General features: G+C 40.9%; 1 protein-coding gene across 10 annotated transcripts in view; it reads right to left on the bottom strand.

Annotated features, from left to right (window-relative positions):
* The window catches only part of tenm2a (teneurin transmembrane protein 2a), a 266,084-nt gene that overhangs the window by 65,328 nt on the left and 181,066 nt on the right, over positions 1–19,690 (bottom strand). For all 10 annotated transcript variants that reach the window (XM_077577334.1, XM_077577335.1, XM_077577336.1 and 7 more), the window contains one exon: positions 14,094–14,325. In XM_077577334.1, coding sequence (XP_077433460.1) covers positions 14,094–14,325 — 232 coding nt within the window. The remainder of the gene's footprint in view (positions 1–14,093; positions 14,326–19,690) is intronic.

The raw sequence follows: 19,690 nt of genomic DNA, 5'->3' as shown, positions 1-19,690 counted from the left end.
TGGCCATCATTGGTTGCTGGGAATTTGGTGTGCTCAGTAGTCAACTTGTAGCTGTTGTGATAATTTGTGTGATTTCTTCATTATGGTAATTTCTTCATATTACCTATGTCAAGCAAAAAAAAAGTAGAGCTGTCAATGATTACATTTTTTTAATCCGATTAATCACATCTTAGAATTTTGATTAATCACAATTAATCGCTTAATAAAAAAGGCTTTTTTATCAACAAAAAAATTCCCGCCAAATTTGAAGAGCACCGGTTATGTGTTAATTCTTTTGACATTTAATGTTATGAGGATGTCTTTAACATTGTTTGATCCACTGCACACTCTCCTCTTTTTCTAATTAGTTAATTACTTGCATAATTTAAAATGAAAAAAATATATATATGACCCCAATATTTTTACAGGAACAAATATTCTAAATGTGATACGCAAACATTTATTCAATGCTTGTAATTATGTTTATTGCTCAAACACAACCTGTGCTACCTTAAAAGTAGCCATCCGCTGTCACGCTAAAGGATAATCTATGGTCAAAATTAATAGTGTGATTAATCTGTGTTAATTCATGATTAATGCAATATTTTTTTGTGATTAATTAATCAGTTAACGCTTTAACTTTGACAGCACGAAAAAAAAAGAAAGTGGTCGGACACATATATGCAGTAGAATTCACATGTACAGTATAGCAGAACATATGGTGCTCTACAGGGTTCAATTCTGGGGGCTCTGCTGTTTTCATTGTATCTTCAATCCCCGGGCTCCATTCAAAACAAACAAACAGCTGTGGTTGTTTTAAAGTGCTCTATAAATATAGAGTTGAGTTGAGAGATGGGAGTCAGTGTCCTAACTACATGATTTGCAATTCTAGTCCAGCAAAACAAAAGGAATACTTCCTTTAGCTGCATGGAGATGGTAAATACAAGAACACAATGCTTTCTGAATTCAAGATGAAGAGAGCCAGATTCAATGAAAAGACTACTCTTCCTGTTCATTTTGGGCACTGGTAAACCCTATACCTATGTCTGGAATCTGAAAAAAATAAATAAACAAACAAACAAACAAATCAATAAATCATTTTTAAGTTTGGCGAATGCGCATAGGAAACTGGTGGGGTTCAGTATGTCCAACAAGGTTGAGAGCCACTGCACTAAATGGTTTGGTTTGACTGTTTCAGTTTGGATGCTCACGTGTCCCGTCGTTTCATAGGGACTTGCAACTCTTATCAACAACACTTATCTCATTTATCAATGAGACGCAGCAGTATACAGTAGCACTAATGGTAGCCAAGTAGTGCTAATGCTAGGCAGTGCAACCACGCACGCTGGCTCACAGCTACCAAATGTAATGGCAACAATTGGAAATGGAATCAATTGCGATGTATGAAATTAGTTCACACATCTTAGTCTTGTATTGACAGTACAAAACGGTTCCGTTTCCGTTCCGTTCCGTCTTCAATTCCGCTTATCCGGGGTCGGGTTGCGGGGGCAGCAGCTTTAGCAGGGAAACCCAGACTTCCCTCTCCATTGCCACTTCAGCCAGCTCATCCGACGGGATCCCAAGGCGTTCCCAGGCCAGATGTAGTCTCTCCAGCGTCTCTCTGGGTCGTCCCCGGGGCCTACTGCCGGTAGGACATGCCCGGAACACCTCCCCAGGGAGGCGTCCAGGAGGCATCCGAACCAGATGCCGAGCCACCTCAACTGGTTCCTCTCAACGTGGAGGAGTAGCGGCTCGACGCTGAATCCCTCCCGGATGACCGAGCTTCTCACCCTATCTCTAAGGGAGAGCCCGGCTACCCTGCGGAGGAAACTCATTTCGGCCGCTTGTATCCAGGATCCTGTTATTTCGGTCACGACCCACAGCTCATGACCATAGGTGAGGGCAGGAACGTAGATCGACCGGTAAATAGAGAACTTTGCCTTTCGGCTCAGCTCCTTCTTCACCACAACGGATCGATACAGCGTCCGCATCACTGCAGATGCTGCACCGATCCGCCTGTCGATCTCCCGCTCTAGCCTACCCTCACTCGTGAACAAGACTCCAAGATACTTGAACTCCTCCACTTGGGGCATGATCTCATCCGCGACCCGGAGAGGGCACTCCACCCTTTTCCGACTGAGGACCATGGTCTCGGATTTGGAGGTGCTGATACTCATCCCATCCGCTTCACACTCGGCTGCGAAGCGCTCCAGCGAGAGCTGGAGATCACGGCTTGAAGAAGCCAGCAGCACCACATCATCTGCAAAAAGCAGAGATGCAATGTCGAGGCTACCAAACCGGACCCCCTCAACGCTTCGGCTACGCCTAGAAATTCTGTCCATAAAAGTTATGAACAGAATCGGTGACAAAGGGCAGCCTTGGCGGAGTCCAACCCTCACAGGAAACAAATTCGACTTACTGCCGGTAATGCAGACCAAACTCTGACATCGGTCGTACAGGGACCGAATAGCCCATATCAGGGGGCTCGGTACCGCATATTCCCGAAGAACCCCCCACAGGACTCCCCGAGGGACACGGTCAAACGCCTTTTCCAAGTCCAAAAAGCACATGTGGACTGGTTGGGCGAACTCCCACGCACCCTCGAGGACCCTGCTGAGGGTGTAGAGCTGGTCCACTGCTCCACGGCCGGGACGAAAACCACACTGCTCCTCCCGAATCCGAGATTCGACTTCCCGACGGACCCTCCTCTCCAGCACCCCTGAATAGACCTTACCTGGGAGGCTGAGGAGTGTGATCCCTCTAAAGTTGGAACACACCCTCCGGTCCCCCTTCTTAAAAAGGGGAACCACCACCCCGGTCTGCCAATCCAGAGGCACTGTCCCAGATGTCCACGCGATGCTGCAGAGACGTATCAACCACGACAGCCCCACAACATCCAGAGCCTTTAGGAACTCCGGGCGGATCTCATCCACCCCCGAGGCCCTGCCACCGAGAAGCTTTCCAACCACTTCAGTGACTTCGACCCCAGAGATAGGGGAGCCCACCTCAGAGTCCCCAGAACCTGCTTCCTCAAAGGAAGGCGTGTCGGTGGAATTGAGGAGGTCTTCGAAGTATTCTCCCCACCGATTCACGACGTCCCGAGTCGAGGTCAACAGCACCCCATCTCCACTATACACGGTGTTAAGGGTGCACTGCTTTTCTCTCCTGAGACGCCGGATGGTGGACCAGAATTTCCTCGAAGCCGTCCGGAAGTCGTTTTCCATGGCCTCACCGAACTCCTCCCAAAATGTACAAAATGGTTTGCCACCAAAACCTATAAAGAAGGAAGATTGGAATGTACAGTGGAAAGAGAGCTCTGCATCGCCTTCATATGAAAATGACTCAACCTCCCAAGGACTAGCAGTAATCTTCTTCTGTATAATCGTCACCGCGTTTTACACTGGGCAAGGTTACATACCTTGATATTTATTAAGTATGTAGCACCTTGAAGTTTGACCACAATCTGTTGAATAGTTACGGCCAAACTAAATATTTACTTTATAAATATTTCACTTTCAATTTGTTCCAGAGTCCAAGCTGTCACATAAGTGTAAACAAAATAAATAATAATAATAATTCAACCTCGAATGTAATGTAAAACATTTACAAAACACGCATCATAAATATCTTTTGATAACAAGCGGCAGCTAACCCAAGGGAAACTAGCTAGCGCCAATCGGTAGTCGCTAACCTAGCATTGTACATCTTCACTCAGTGCCTTCTCTTGTGTAGTAATAAGAGCTGTCAAATGATACATTTTTTAAAATCAGATTAATCACATCTTAGAATTTTGATTAATCACGATTAATCGCTTAATTAAAAAAAAGGCTTTTTTTAATCAAAATGTTTTCCCCGCCAAATTTGAAGAACATTGGTTATGTGTTAATTCTTTTGACATTTAATGTTATGAGGATGTCTTCAACATTTTTTGATCCACTGCACATGCTCATCCTCCTCTTTTTCTCAGTTTTTTTTCACTTTTTATCAGTTAATTACTTGCATAATTTAAAATGAAAAAAAAATATGACCCCAATATTTTGACATGAACAAATATTTTAAATGTGATCCATTTATTAGATGCTTGTAATTATGTTTATTGCTCAAACACAACCTGTGCTACCTTAAAAGTAAAAAATCCGCTGTCACGCTAAAGGATAATATATGGTCAAAATTAATAGTGCGATTAATCTGCGTTAATTCATGATTAACGCAATATTTTTTTGTGATTAATTAATCAGTTAACGCTTTAACTTTGACAGAACTAGTAGTAACACAAGCAAATGACACAACAGTGCTCATAGAAATTCCCAATTAAAGTACTTAAACCTACTGAAATAAAACTAGTAACAGTGCTTAATATAACTAAAACTTCTGCTTAGTCATCCACATGGCTACAGGTAATCAATTCTTTCTTTCTTTCTTTCTCTCTGACTATGGGCAAAAGGCAGACTACACCCTGAACTCTCCTGTCAGGCACATTACCCTAAAAAAGTAATTAGTTAAAGTTACAAATTACTTATTATAAAAAGTAATTCAGTTCACAGGACATATATAGCAAAAGACAAACATTCTCACATTCACTTGGGTGGAAACTAAATCCAAGTTGCCTTCACAGAAGTCAGTCTGGTAAGCAACAATGTTCTCAGTGAATAAAAATGATAGCATACACAGTGTATTTTGGGGGCGCTATTGTTATTCCAGTGGAAGCAATAGCTCCTTTAAGGGGCCCCTGGTCCTGCTCATGCTTGTCTGCTATGTATAAAACAATCCTTTGCACATGCTCCATGTTATAATTTTCCCTGTCTGTTTAATTAACCATTTTGTCAATATTGTCAAAGTATTCTTTCATTTTTGCCCACAATGTGTGTGTGTGTGCGTGTGTCTGTGCATTTAAAACGTGCCCGTGTTCCCCTTTTCCTTGGCTTTATCTCTTTAATTCTGACTAGGCAAAAAGGATCAGTCATAATCCACCACTGTTACTGGATTTGAAGACTGCTATTTTAAATATGCTTAGCTACACTCTACTGTGAGATCGCCTGCATCCCTTTGATGTCTTTAATAACTGCTGTTTCATAACAGCATGTCTACTCATCTAAGAACAGTCGGCGAAGACAGGTGATGTGCTCCGAGCATGACGATATTGTGTGGAAACAGCATTGCGCTCGCTATCAATTATTCATTCAGCCTCTACTGTCTCTCGCCCTCTCATCATCGCATGCCACTGATTGTCGGATTGGCATCCTGCTGGATTCTTTTTTTCACTTCCATGGTCCCTTTTTTACCTGTCAAGTGAGTTTCGTGACAACAAGGGAAAACAGGCTGTAGACCAGACGAGCGAAAACTCGACAGAAGCTGAAAGATGGCGCGCACAAAGAAACATGAGGTTATTCTCTAAAAATAACTGCCTCTCAGTGACAAAGCCATCAATATTAATATTTATGCATAAGCTTACGCAAAACCAAATGTAAGAGCCCTTGTGTGTACATGCACACACGCATCAAGGTCAACCATCATGTGCCTTTGCTTCAACTTACTTTCACCACTTTGTGATACTGCTGGCAGTGGTTGTTAACTCATTCACTCTCAGCCATTTTCACTGAAGCAACCCCCTTCGCTCCCTGCTGTTTCACTGCATTTTGACTGATTTTGCAAGGCCCACAGAATATTGTGTTGTATTATGTAAAAACATGGAATCTACCAAAATAAATATTAGTCTCTTCTTTCACCACGGATTTTTTTTTTTGGGATCTGATTCCGTTTTGCAGCAATTAGCATGAGAATATAGCTAAGTTTCATCATTATTCACAAATCTGTTGAACACATTAGTGAAAAGAGCTTGTTGCAGCATGGCCCTGGCTGATCTCTTATACTCTGCTGCCACCTGCTGGCCGTTTTATTGTAATAACTATGATTGCTTTTAGAGACCTCTTCAGGTGAGATGCTGCATTAAAGTCTTCTGTATGCTCTAGCATTAAAAAACATAAAAAACAACAACAACGTATAAATATGTTTTTGGGACCATGGCATTGCATTCCATGTGAGACAATGCAGTATATAACCCTCATGTATTTTAGTCGTTCAGAGGGGCCGCTGCAAGCTTGGTGTGAGATGAAAATATGTCTACAAGCCATACTAATTACTACTAGGAATGGAAAGTGTCTAATGCTCTCTGGGGAGGTAATTGACATTGATTTATGTTGCAGAGGACCATGGAGGGTTTCTATCATAGCAGGCAGCTGGCAATCACAGCTCTGTATCATTAGATGGGATATTTTTTTTTTTTTGTGTGTGTGTGTGTGTGTGTGTGTGTATGTGTGTGTTCGGATGTGTGTGAGCACCGTGGAATTGTCCTCGGTGGTCCAGCATGGAAACGTCATACATAATTAAAGAGTGCTGACAGAGAGCCCTCAGCTACACCCTTTTCCTCCCACATGGCTCGAAGCAGCAAGTTGTCATCTAACGCATGCAACTCTCACGCACACACCAGGAGCGGGCACACACTAACTCACACACTGACATACATTTACACGCAGGGACTCCTGCCCACACACAAACAATCACAACTGATGTGGGTTTTCTTTTGTGAGATTGCCCTGCATGTGCTTGAAAACACTTAATTTGCATTTGTATGGAAAATAAAATGAGAATGCAGAAAGGAGGATGGACACGGGGCTGAAGATTAAAAAGAAGGGATGATGTATTTGCACTCCTTTGCAACCCCGTCGAGAGAAAAGAGGACCTGGACAATTAACCACAGAACAGAGAGCGTGCCGGGTAATTAGGAGGAAGTCAAATCAAGCATTTCCCTTGAGCGGAGACGTTTTTGCAAACATGCACATGGGTCTTTATTTTTTCAGTTTTCAAACATGTGGTTGCTTTGGATAGAACTGTACTGAGGGAATGAGCATGATCAGAAGACAACTAATAGGACGTCAACTCTGGGTGAAGCTAGATCTGAGCGTTAAACAAAGGGCTCAAGGATAGCGCCCCGAGAATTGTTTCCAACCACAATTGTGGGAATGGCTACAAAGCAGAAGGACAGATGGATGAAGAACAATGGCCGTTCTTTTGATGCATGTTCTTCTGAAGGAGGACATGATTATTTTTGAAAGATTAAATGCATCACAGTTAGCTCATATGGCGTGCTAGTGACCTGCATATTTGTATTGTAAGTGCTACCATAAAAAATGTACAACAGGCAGTGCTTTAAACTGTATTATTTTCAACTCAGATCAGATTAATGAATGTGGCGTAGCGTACAAGTTTTAAGGATCAACCAAAAGAGGGGAAGGGACGCCTAGTTTAGTGTAGACACAGAGGTTCAGAGAGAGTGTCTGCTGTAAGGCGCTGGTGAAATAACAGCGAGAAAAGTGTGGGTGTTGAATTCTCTCAATTGGAAAAGTGTGAGTGTTGAAACACCTGCCCTGTACCCGACTCCACTCCAATATCAGCCTAAAGTTGATCTGCTGTTCTATTAGTTTTGTTGCTTTGAGCAAAACATTCCAATTGACAATTCCGAGCTTACGTTACAAGTCAGAATGTCGGCCAACTTCCTTCTCTGTCCACTGAAAAGCATTGGACATTTGATTTGTGAGTATTATTTTGATTTCAAAATGTGATGAAATGCCATTTAGCTACTACATCAGGCAATTTGCCTGGTTTGTAAGATAGTCACACAAAAAAGCAGTAAAATACGCCATTTGTTTTCACCGTTTGTTCCCGGTTTCTTTTATCATATTGTCTTTTAGCTTTGTTTTGCCATTTATTCTTTTTTCATTTAGCTTTTAACTGTTTTTATTTTGTTGTATTTTAGTTTTTAGCTCCAGTGTTTCCTGTGCCCTGACATCTTTTATTTGTTTTATTGTATTATGGAGGTTTTAATTGTTTAGCACCATGAGTTGTATTTTAATGTATGAAAGGTGCTTTAAAAGTTTGATTGATAGATGTGCATTGCTAAAATATCAGAAATGCCAGGTTGTTTGGAATTGTCAATTAAATAAAATGGCCTCATGTTTGGGGATTAAAGTGGCACTTTCGCACTGTTGCTTCCATTTGACTTAGGTGCATTATCTCCCATGTGCTTAAGTCAGAAAAGACGCGCTGCTACGCACTTTTTGGGCTGCATTGATTCTCCTATCGATTTATGTGTGTCAATTACACACCCTCGTGAAATGTACAACACTCTGCGTGTAGCGACATATAAACGAGGACGTCCCCTGTCAAATCTAGCAGCGTGTGTATTCTCAATGAAACATCGTATTGCACGTTTGGATTCAATTAACTGCTTCCGTGCTCCGCTGGTGACGACCGTGCCATTCGCACTGGTGGCTTTGTGTTTGTTTGAAAGTGTATCTCATCACAAATGCAGTCATTCTAATTGTGGCAATTGCGACTTAAACTTTGACACATTTGTTTTTATTTGACAGATCTGCTGCCATGCCGGTCGCAAAATCCACAGAGGTGCCATGCTCATGTCCAGCATTGCTCGGCAACATTTTAACTTTTAAACTCACTTTTAAACTAATGAACTAATGCATTCAGTCACAAGCAACGTACTCTGATTAAATTGTATTAATTGTATTTGTTAAATACAGAATGAAAAACAAATGGGGAAAAAACTCTCCTTCAAAGTAGCCCGTTAGATGAGCTGCGCACATTGCTGAGAACGATCACTATAACTTCCAGATCCATACGCAAGTCAACTTAGTATTTGAAGTGTGAAATATATTCCAAATAGAGCTCTATCGAATTCACATATCTCAGGTAAACGCCAAAATATGGGACTTGCCAGCATCCTCACAATTCAATGAGTTTTCACCGGTTACGCAGGTAAGTGCGTCAGAAGCCGAGATGGGAGAATCACCACACATTTCAAGTGTGTAAGAAGCACAAACGGGAGAATATGCCCTTAATGATGATGATATTCAGGGATGGGCAACTGGACCAGCAACAGCCACACCCTGAGTTGGCCCATTGATTAACTAAAAAAATAAAATAAAATAAAATAAAAACAAAGAAAAACTTTTTTTTTTCCCCTTTTTACAAACCCCCCAAAATGCTGATAAACATTTATTATTATTATTATTATTATTATTATTATTATTATTATTATTATTATTATTATTATTATTATTATTATTATTAAAATACCCCAAATACTGTATAAAAATACTGGGAGGGGATCTGCAAATATGCACAAATCTGAAGGTGCTCAATTGCGAGTATGCAAGGGTCAACTGTAATTTTAAGTTGCAACATCAACATTCACCACTAGATGGCAGAATCTACAGCAAGTGGCAAAATATGGATTAAAACAGGTGGATTTTGCTGCTTAATTCATATTCCACAAACACAATAGTAGTCTGAATACCGTGCTTAGACTAGTGGGGCTACACATATTATTGTAAAGAAAATGCTTGGGTTCACTTCTCTTTAACACATTTGTTGGTAACCGAGCAGCCCAACCCCCATCACTCTCTGCCACTTTTTTTTGAGATACTGCACCCATCATATTGATCGTATTTCTCTCCTCGAGTTGGGGCCTGTGGAGGATTAAGCAGGGGTATGACCTGAGAATATTTCAGTTTCCCAAGTGAGGGGCAAACTGTAAATCTGGTGTTTTATCACAAAACCAGCACAAATCTGAATGTGCACTTTTATACGTACACGTTGTCACACAAACTCACACCAGTAAAAGAAACCATGTTGTATCATCTACCCAGTCTTCTTTTTTATCTTCTCTCTCACACTCCCCAAACAATCTCCTTTTCTCACCACATATCTTTATTCATCTCCCTATCTATTTCTTTCTCCCACCTCGACTGAAAACTACGCCTTTCCATTTTCTTATCCCGCTCCTTTCTTATATTCTCAGGTTATATTTCTATGCTACATCACTTGTAGTGTGTTTTCATCTTTCCCTGCCACTGCCAGTCTTCCAGACCCTGGGGTGTTCTGAGGTGATCAATCTTCATCCTCTCAGTGCTGTCACGCTATAGGGTCAAGCCAAAAGACACACGCATGCACACAATTGCAACAACGCGCGGATGACAAATGCCAAGATATACATACAATTCCAGTGAGGAAAGTTTACATTCAGGGAATCATAGACAAGCGCGGATGCAGATGAACACGAAAAGTCACACTATTCTTTGTTGCTTATAGTTCTGTTTTATAATGAGGTATGTTCAACCAATGTATATATTGTGGGAGTCTACAGTAATTTTAAAATCAATTCTGTGGGTAACGGGTAGCCAGTGTAGGGATTAAAGAACATGCGTGATATGCTCGTTTTTTAATAACTTTGGTTGAAACTCTGGCAGCAGTGTTCTATAAAAAATGAAGTTGACAAAGAGTTGTTTTTAGGACGGCACAAACAAAAGCCGATGAAGGCGTGAATGAGTTTCTTTAGGTCTTGTCTGAACATGAGATCTCTGAATCTTGCATCCAGTGAATCAAAGGCAGTCAAAGGTGTCAAACATACGGCCCACGGGCCAGAACCGGCCCATCATCATCAATTTGGCCCATGAGGACAGAACACAAACTGCAGTTTTCACGAAAATTAACTGTTGTTGCTAATTTTGTCCACTGCAGAGTGCATTGATGACCACTTAAATTATTGTGTCAAATTTGACTGTTTGTAAAGATTTGATGCAAAAGAAAAATTCAAGAAATTTCAGATTACCCTGCATTGAGATGATAATAAATGGGAATATTTTCAGAATATATACACACACACACACACACACACACACACACACACACACACACACACACACGCACGCACACACACACACACACACACACACGCACACACACACACACACGCACGCACTCACACACACACACACACACACACACACAAAAAACTGTAAATATTCTGACCCGTTGTTATTTATAGCTTATTGGACCATGGACATGCTGGTTCGGCCCTCTTTAGATCAAATTTGGGTTTAAGTGGCCCCTGCATTAATATGAGTTTGACACCCCTGATCTAAGGGATCATACTCACTAGGCCAGTGTTTCTCAACCCTGGTCCTCGGGGCCCACTATCCAGCCTGTTTTCCATGTCTCCCTATTCGACACACAGCTGATTCCAATGACAGCTCTTTCAATCGGGACACATGGGAAACAGGATAGTGGGCGCCAAGGACCAGGGTTGAGAAACATTGTACTAGGCGACAAAAGCTAAGAAAATATGCTTGTCGTCTGCGTAACTATGATAGGTAACATTACTGTTGTGGATGACCAGACTCGGTGGAAGGTATGTACAGGTTAAATAAAAGTGGTCCAAGAATCGAACCCTGAGGGACTCTGCAAGACATGGCGACCCACTCATTCAATACTTTTATCAGTGCAGTCTCAGTGCTGTGGTGTCGTCCGAAGCCTAACTGAAATCCATCCAGGAAGCGGTTTATATCTAGGAAGTCATTCAGGTGAGTTTTCAATAATTTTCCCAATAAAAGAAAGATTGGAGATTGTCCAAATTGCCTTTGTTTAGTTCAGTTACTGTCAAACTAACATAAAACTAGAGGAGAACTGCACATTGTATTTAAAACAACAACCACATACTGTATTCCATTTTTCAAATGCACCTTATGCTTTAGTACTGTTTTGTATTTATGAGAGCAACAGTGACTGCAAATAACTACTGTGACTGCAAATGCCCCCCGCTGAAAGCCATAGCTACAGCGGCTTTCCACATGTACACATGCATCAGTACAGACTGAGCATAAAGCTGCTATCAGTGAAGCTGAATTAAACATAGCCAGGCCTCATTAATTTTGCAAAGGGCCGGCACACTGGGGAACGCATCCAAAACCATCAGTGCTGGAAGCCCCTGTGCCCAGCAGGAGAAACATAACTACAGCTTACGGAGTAAATGCTCAAAAACATGCAGATGCAAGTGAGCATATATGCAGCGTCACTCTCACCGCATGACTCATGAACTGCAACGCCCTGCAGGAAGGCTCCGCCCCAGACGTGCTCTAGTGCACAGGGAAGAGAACATTTGTTGGACAGAGTGGATTGTTTGTATCCCCTCCTTTTACTCTGCAGGTAGCACGCTAACAGAGTGCAGACTAGCAGCAACGAGCTTGAAAGTGTAATTCCTCAAGATGAAGAGGAAGATATATTGGAGTGGAAGGCTTTTGTGAATCAAAAGCAAATTGAAATGTTTTTGTCAAGATGCTCACGTTTTCTTGCATCCCACTCCATGAACAAAATGTGATTACTCACTAGGGGGCAAAATCTCCCATGAGTTTAAGTTAGAAAAAGCATGAGGCTGCACACTTTTTTGGCTGTGCAGATTCTGCCATCGACTTAAGTGTGTCACCTACCCACCTACACGAAATGTTCACACTCTAGGTGGAGTGACCTTGAAATGAGGGCTTTTCCCTGATCTTTTTTTCTATTTGATTCACCACACAAGCATTTCGTTCTCAATTTGAACCATCTCCAAATTAAGCATTCACTTATGAGCACTGAATTCTATTAAATTGCTTCTATTGAATTTATTAAAAAGGGGAATGCAAACACTAGTGGTGCAACCAATCACAAGAGTCAAGTTAGGATCGGATCATGGATTTGAGTCATGGATTGGATCGTCTTTTTGGATCAGCAAAAAATAATAATAATAAGAAAAAAAAAGATGAATAGTCTTCATTTATTTTGTAAAACACCTTTCCCATTTAAAAAAAAATAAATATAAAAATTTAAAATGTCTAATATAGCCGTTAAGGGTTTAGAAACATTAGTCATACAGGGTCCATGTGTAAAATAGCAAGATATATTAATGGCTTAAATTAGTGTTCCTGAAATATAAACGGCTATGTTTGACATTTAAGTTGAATGTTTTTCTTTTTTAATGGGCAAGAGTGTTTTATAAAATAAATTAAGAAAAAGTTGTATTCATTCTTTTTTTTTTCAAATAATGAAAAGATCTCAAAGTGCAATTTAAGGCACATTCCCTTCCTTTAAACATGGAGCGTGAATTACTAAGTAGCCTTGGTCAAGAATATTGAAAAATAATTCAAGTAAGCCAGGTACAGTACCAGCTGTCAAACTCACTTACAGCTATCAGCCAGACACTCATTGATAATGCTAACAGCTACCTGCTAGCCACTTATGTCGGAGACTTCTGCTGTATTATAGAATGACGGGCATAATTAATTAGCCGTTTCTTAGCGTCCTAAATTAGTGATTGAATATGGCTATAGGATAGCATTGTGTTGATGTTGGTCGCAACTACAATGTCAATCAAAACTAAGATAAAGAAATCCTAAACGTCTAAAAGGGAAGTCAAGCTAGTCATCATGGCACGAAATGGGTCAACTTCAAAGTAAAAGTTTACTAAGGTTATTTCCATTGCCGTCAATGTATTATTTGTTCAACTTTATTTTGAAATTAGGCTTAGCGTGTTACATTGAGTATGTTTCAACTTTCTTGACATGTCTGAATGGTGTTGACTGTAAATGCACACTTTGTTTTTTTTCTTCCTTTTTTCTTTCTGGTCCAAACCGACCACAGATCAATGATGAGCCGTTGCACGACTAGCAAACACACACTCCATCAAAGTAGCCTGTAAATGAACCGCTCTGGCGAAGATCAGTAAAACTTTCAGAACCACTACACAAGTTAATTTCACAATCAAAATGTGACCTTTTCAAAAGGGATCTCTATGGAATTCACGTATCATGAAAACTCCACCATCTGGAAATTAGGGCTACCCTTAGACTTCACCGAATCACGCTTTTTTGGTGGTTGTGCACATACTTCTAGTCAAACACCTAGGACACTACTTTATTATAATATTGGTTGTTATGGTGATACTTGGAGAGTTAACTATTTCTGGAGGTGGTACTTGTCAAAAGTTTGAGAACCAGTGACCTAAAAAAAATTGTGGACCAGTACTACTTCCTCCACAGCTCTCATTATTTCCCTTAACAGTTCTTTGGAACACCATTTGCTGACAGCAATGCTGTTTAACAGCATGTGTCTGGCTTTCATTCCTCACTATTGATTACTGGGCTGCACTTACTGTCAGACGCTTTAAAAATCAGCATCAGGTAAACACATTGACTATATAAATAGATACGAAGACAAAAATCTCTGACCTGGTTTCTAGTGGAACATTGCTGTTGAGTACCCAGCTATCTTGGAGCTGCACCGACTCGGGAGTGGTGGGTCCGTCGCCGGTTCCTGGAGCCGGGGCATGAATGGGGTTGCGTCCCCCTCTCAGGGTGTTTCTGTTCAGGCTGTTGGCAGACTGGTGTGACAAGGTGTGATGGTTGTGTGGAGGGGGCAGAGGAGGCCGGAGTTTGGACTGGGTGTGGTGGTTGGCCACCCCTGGAAGAAAAGTCAAAGGAAAAAACATTTCACACAAAGAAATTACAGACCGGAAAGGTGAATCAAACTCAGCAAGAAATCATTAGCGCTTGATGTTGAGCAATTATGTTGGTAAAGCAGGTGTCACATTTTAAATGGTGATGATTCATTAATGCAGATTTTCCAGCAACACAGACATGAATTTATGAGTCATTGCACTTTCATCATTATATATTTTTAGCTCATTAACCTAAGGCAGTAGTTCTTAACCTGGGTTGATCGAATCCCAGGGTTACAGTGAGTCAGTCTCAGGGGTTCGGCGAGGTCAAGACACACATTCGACTCATATGATTTGTGTTGATACGTCCGCTTGGCCATCATTGGGCACAGGTCATCACGCTACATTGCTTGGCCTATCTGCAGGGAATTTGGTGCACTTAGTAGTTGACTTGTGGCTGTTGTGATAGTATGTTGTGTGATTTGATTTTTGTAATTCCCTTCGCACTAAATACTGTACGTCGAGCAAAAAAAAAGAAAGTGGTTGGACGAATATGTGCCATATGAATTCACATGTATAACGAAACGTATGGTGTTCCACAGGGTTCAATTCTGGGGCCTGTGTTGTTGTGGGAATGCTGAAGCATACCCATATGTTATTGTGATTTTTATTCTCCACACTTCTTTGCCGTGTAACAACTCCCACATAATACTTCCGATTTACACCGTTCAAATTTCAACTTGCTTCAAAAATTCTCGCTTCCTGTGGTATATATCGTCTGATTCCACATTACTTACGCTATTTGCACAATTTAACGTTACGGGATAGGAATTGAAATTTCCACAATTTAACGTTACGGGATAGGAATTGAAATTTCCACAAAGTCCCACTTTCCACGCCCACTTCCATACATACAACTTATTGTCATTACCAGCTGTCTGATACTGCTCAGTGGCGCAGTTGGTAAAGTGCATTGTTCATTATACCAACTGTATATCATACCAGGAAAAACATTATAATTTCAGTCAAATGATTAAACTCGTGCATTGATAGCTTTCAGCTTCGTACAAAAGTTTTAAATATAAATACACCCTGAGCCATTAGCTACAACAATTCACTTAGCTCAGTGCTTAGAAAAATTGCCTGACACCATGGAGAACCTGGGCTCAAACCCCGATTGGACCACATTTTAGTACATTCAATGGTTGAATCCCGCTTTAGGCTGCTTGCAGTTCAACTTTTTTTTTTTTTATCTTCCAACTACAATTAATATTGAATAATTTTCACATAATTTATCTTTCAAAAGCATTCCACAAACATTCCACATGCGTCCAGCTTGTATAAGCATTCCGATTTCAGCATTCCCATGCAATTTCTGCAGAAATTGCACTTTTTCAAGGTGAATTCAAGGTGAAGAAAGACGGATTCAATGAACACTTTTCATGTTCATTCTGTTCACCAGTAAAACCTTTACTTATGTTTTGAATTTGAGACAAAAACAACAACAACATATTTTAACAATAAAAAAAGGGTTTGGTTGATGCGGATAGTAAACTGGTGGGGTTCAGTACCTTTAACAAGGTTGAGAACCACTGACCTAAGGTAAGGTATGTGTGTGTATGGGAGGTGGTTGTGTGAGCAATATAATAGCACTCAGCATAGAACGCTCCCTTCCTCATCTTTGCTCTTAGACTTAGGCCAAACCTGTCAGCTAGAATCCAATACTGGCCCTTGCAGCATCGAGCTAATGGACTGTTGAGTGAGCGAGCTGCAAAAACAAACCCGGATGACCCAGACAAGAAGACCCATTCGCACATCCCATTTGTGTCTGAGGCTCTGCGTGTGCATCATAACCAAGAGCTTGTCTTGTGCGTATGTGTAGCGATCAATAAACTGCATTCTGTACAGTGGGGGTGAGCTCCACAACGTTGCATTTGCATTCCTTTTAGTACATACACATGCACACACACTCACTAATGCACATTCACGCATAAGCAAAATACAATCAACAGTAAAAATCCCTTCAGCTCACAGCAAATACTCTCTCATTGATTATGAAGTCGGAATAGACTTGACGGGATGATTGCGTTGTCGAACTTTCCACACTGTTTTGTTCTCATGACTGAACACATCTAATTGGAGAACACATTATAATGATACCATTTGCATGGTACCTTCCTAGTAAACATCAAAAGATGAGACAGTTCATACAATAGATGCACCTTGAAGTAGCATCAAAGAACTGTTTGGCAACACAGTCACATATGGTCCCCTTTATTGATCATCTCTTGAATTTGATGAGGAAAGAAGACAAAAGGAGAGCAAAGATGAATTGGTTGCTGCCTTCGATACGTTTAGTGAATAATTCTTCCTGGATGAGCATTCCGAGTAGAGGCAAGTGAGCTGTGTTGTAATTCCAGATGCTTGGAAGGTGACCTGCTCCCATCACCACTGGGATGAAGGTGCCACCCACATGCTGCTTAGGAACAGATGCTCGTGAAAGGAGACAAGGAGAAGGAGACACCAGGAAGATGGAGGAGGTCTGACCTATTCGTAACAACTCAGACATAAAACATCTGTTTCCACATGCGGAGACGCTCTTGGGAGAAAAGACACACTATGCAAACATACCCACACTTGAGCACCTGAAAGACAATTTGTGATCAACTCTTGCATCATATGTGCAGAGAGTGTAAACTGATATTAAAGTAGGCAGATGTCTCTTGTCCTCCGTTTGTCCTACTTTGTCTTATATCTTCTGCATTATTTCCTTTGCTGTCGGTGTCCTTGACTGAGCTGTAAAAAGGACCCAGAGATAAAGCCTGTTTGCTAAAAACTTTTATGAGTAAATTTGGTGATTTTGCCACTTTGCAACAGCGCTATAAATGTGAAATAGTAACTGCTCCACCTTATCTGCACACTTATTTGGACGAACAAAAATATGTGTACGCAGAAACAAAAAGTCATCGCAACACAAAATTAAGTGTAATGTATGTGCTCTCTTCACTCAGGCTTGCTCTCGTTCTCTGTGTGCACATACCAAAACAGGTTTTAATTAAACTTCCTGCTATAAATGTTGAGTATATTTTTGGAATCTAAATTTACACCAAAATTGCAGCAGGACAGTGGAACATTGGTTAGCACATCTTCATCATTGCGAGGTCCCAGGACCTTCCAGTCCCTCTATGGTAAAAATCTAGAATTACAGTCAATGCATTTGACTGTTTTCCCATACTTTGTCCTTTATTATTGGTTTAACTTTACAACAGAGTGAAGAATCGACAAAATCAGCATTTTTTGATGTTTTTTTTGGGGGGGTATTTGAATGTCATTATCTTTTTCTTATGTTGTAATGAGTTAATGTCTAAAACACACACACACACACACACACACACACACACACACACACGCACACGCACACGCACACACACACACACACAATCAGAAAAACTTGGCCAATTTTTTGGGCCAATTTAAAAGAGCTAATATCTGCCGATTTAATTGGTTGATATTAGCAGCCAGTTAAAGTATCTGTAACAAATTTGCCCAAAAATACAATAACCTTTTTATTTGGCCATTTATGACTGAAACATCTTCTAATTAGTAGATTGATACCTTAGCAGTTCAAAATGGGTACTCCTACAAGCTTCTGGCCAATAGTTTTCAGACTGGATTTGGGTTTGAATTTCCCGTTCTCTGTCTAGAGATGTGACGTCACATCCACATTGTATAGGTGAAGAATGGTGTGTGCAGTTAATTTTTTGGGCCACAGGTGGCAGTAGTGATTTCACTTCATGAATTTTCATCGCCTTATTGCTTTGTTCTGTTTTTTAAACTTTGGCACACGCAGGATAATTATTTTAAAGAAATTCATGGACACCTATTCTACAACAATCGAGAGCTAAGATAACATCAAGCTGTGTGTACGTGTCGGACACAAAATCATCTTCATTTCTTTTTCTTCACTCATACAGAACCACTGAAGAGAACACATACCTGATTAGCCACCGGAGCAGAGACATCGCACAGTAAGAGTACGCTTGGAGTAAATGTGGCCGATAAAATGAAAATAGCGGACTCGTCCATTTGAATTGTCCACTTACTAAAGTACAAGCTGCAGGTAGGCTAATAGCGTGTTTTACCAGGAAGCCAGATTGACAGAAGACAAAACATGTTCTGGATAAACACAGCAATTAGAGAGCAGCTAGATCTCATTTTGCTCTTCTGCCTTATCTCTTTGTTTCCTCTCTTTCTCGCTCACTGGATAAAGAGCAATTGTAGAAATATTTTCTCAACAATCTTTGTTAGGTTTTCAGTCTCAACAAAAGCTCAGAGCCCCTCTGACTTCCATGTGGACTGACCCAGTTTATTCCTACCATGTCCCTAGCACCCAACGAAGGGGACATTCGCTGTAAGCCGGAGGGTTCGGTTCCAGCTAATCCCTGGAAGTTCATTATATCCCCCAATTCAAAGGACACTCATTCAGCAGAGGAACATTAGCTTGCTAACCTGCCTCCCTTGTAAAGAACACTGTTGTCTTCTATACGTGTGCATTGCCAGCTGGCAGCAGCAAGCAGCTGATGCAGTTTGTTTCACAGCCCTGGATAGGCAAAGTGTTTATTGACATTTTCTGTGGTTAACAGAGAAAAGTTGCTGGGTTGTGTGTGTGTGTGTGTGTCTGTAGAGCAGAAATGCCCATTCAGCAGTTAAGCGAGATCATTGCAGGGCTATGCTGCCCCTTTCTCCTCATTGCCTACCCTCTCTCTTCCTTCTCCCTCCAGTTCACCATCTCTTTACTCATTTGTCACATCACGTTTCAATCCTTCCTTGAACAAAAAAAAGTCGTTAATTGTTTTTCATTAAGCTAATAGATATGCTCTACATGTCTTACAGCATCCTCCCATGTGCTCTTAGTTCATGTCCTTTGTCTGACCAAATCACACCCTGCCTACTTGTCATTCTTCTCAGACAAGAGGGAAGGAGAGGTTGAGGTGAAACACACATCTCATACAAACACACACAATACTTTTACAATGTATATAGTCAGAGGGCAAGCAAGTGAGAGCAAGAGAGAGAGAGAGGGTATTTTGTCAGTAGTAACGGACAACGGTTTTGCTGATGAATGATGAGAAACTTGAAACAGAAAACTGACGGCTAAGTGTATGTAGATATACTGATATATTGTGCACTCAATTTAACATTTTAATCAAATTGTGAGGACAAGCCGTTCTAAAAATGGATGGAGTGACGAATGACGGACTGGCAAAATTGACGCTCCTGTGCTTATATGGTGACAAATGTCCAAAAATGCCTTCGCTATTAATCAAGCTTATAATTGTTTGAACATTGCCTTTTTTTTTTTATGGCCAAAAAGTTATTGTGAAATCT

The sequence above is a fragment of the Vanacampus margaritifer genome, chromosome 10 (genome assembly GCF_051991255.1).
Source record: "Vanacampus margaritifer isolate UIUO_Vmar chromosome 10, RoL_Vmar_1.0, whole genome shotgun sequence".
In the NCBI taxonomy this organism is placed as follows: Eukaryota; Metazoa; Chordata; class Actinopteri; order Syngnathiformes; family Syngnathidae; genus Vanacampus; species Vanacampus margaritifer.
The sequence above is the reverse complement of the archived record's forward strand: the minus strand, read 5'-3'. Positions and strand labels throughout refer to the sequence as shown.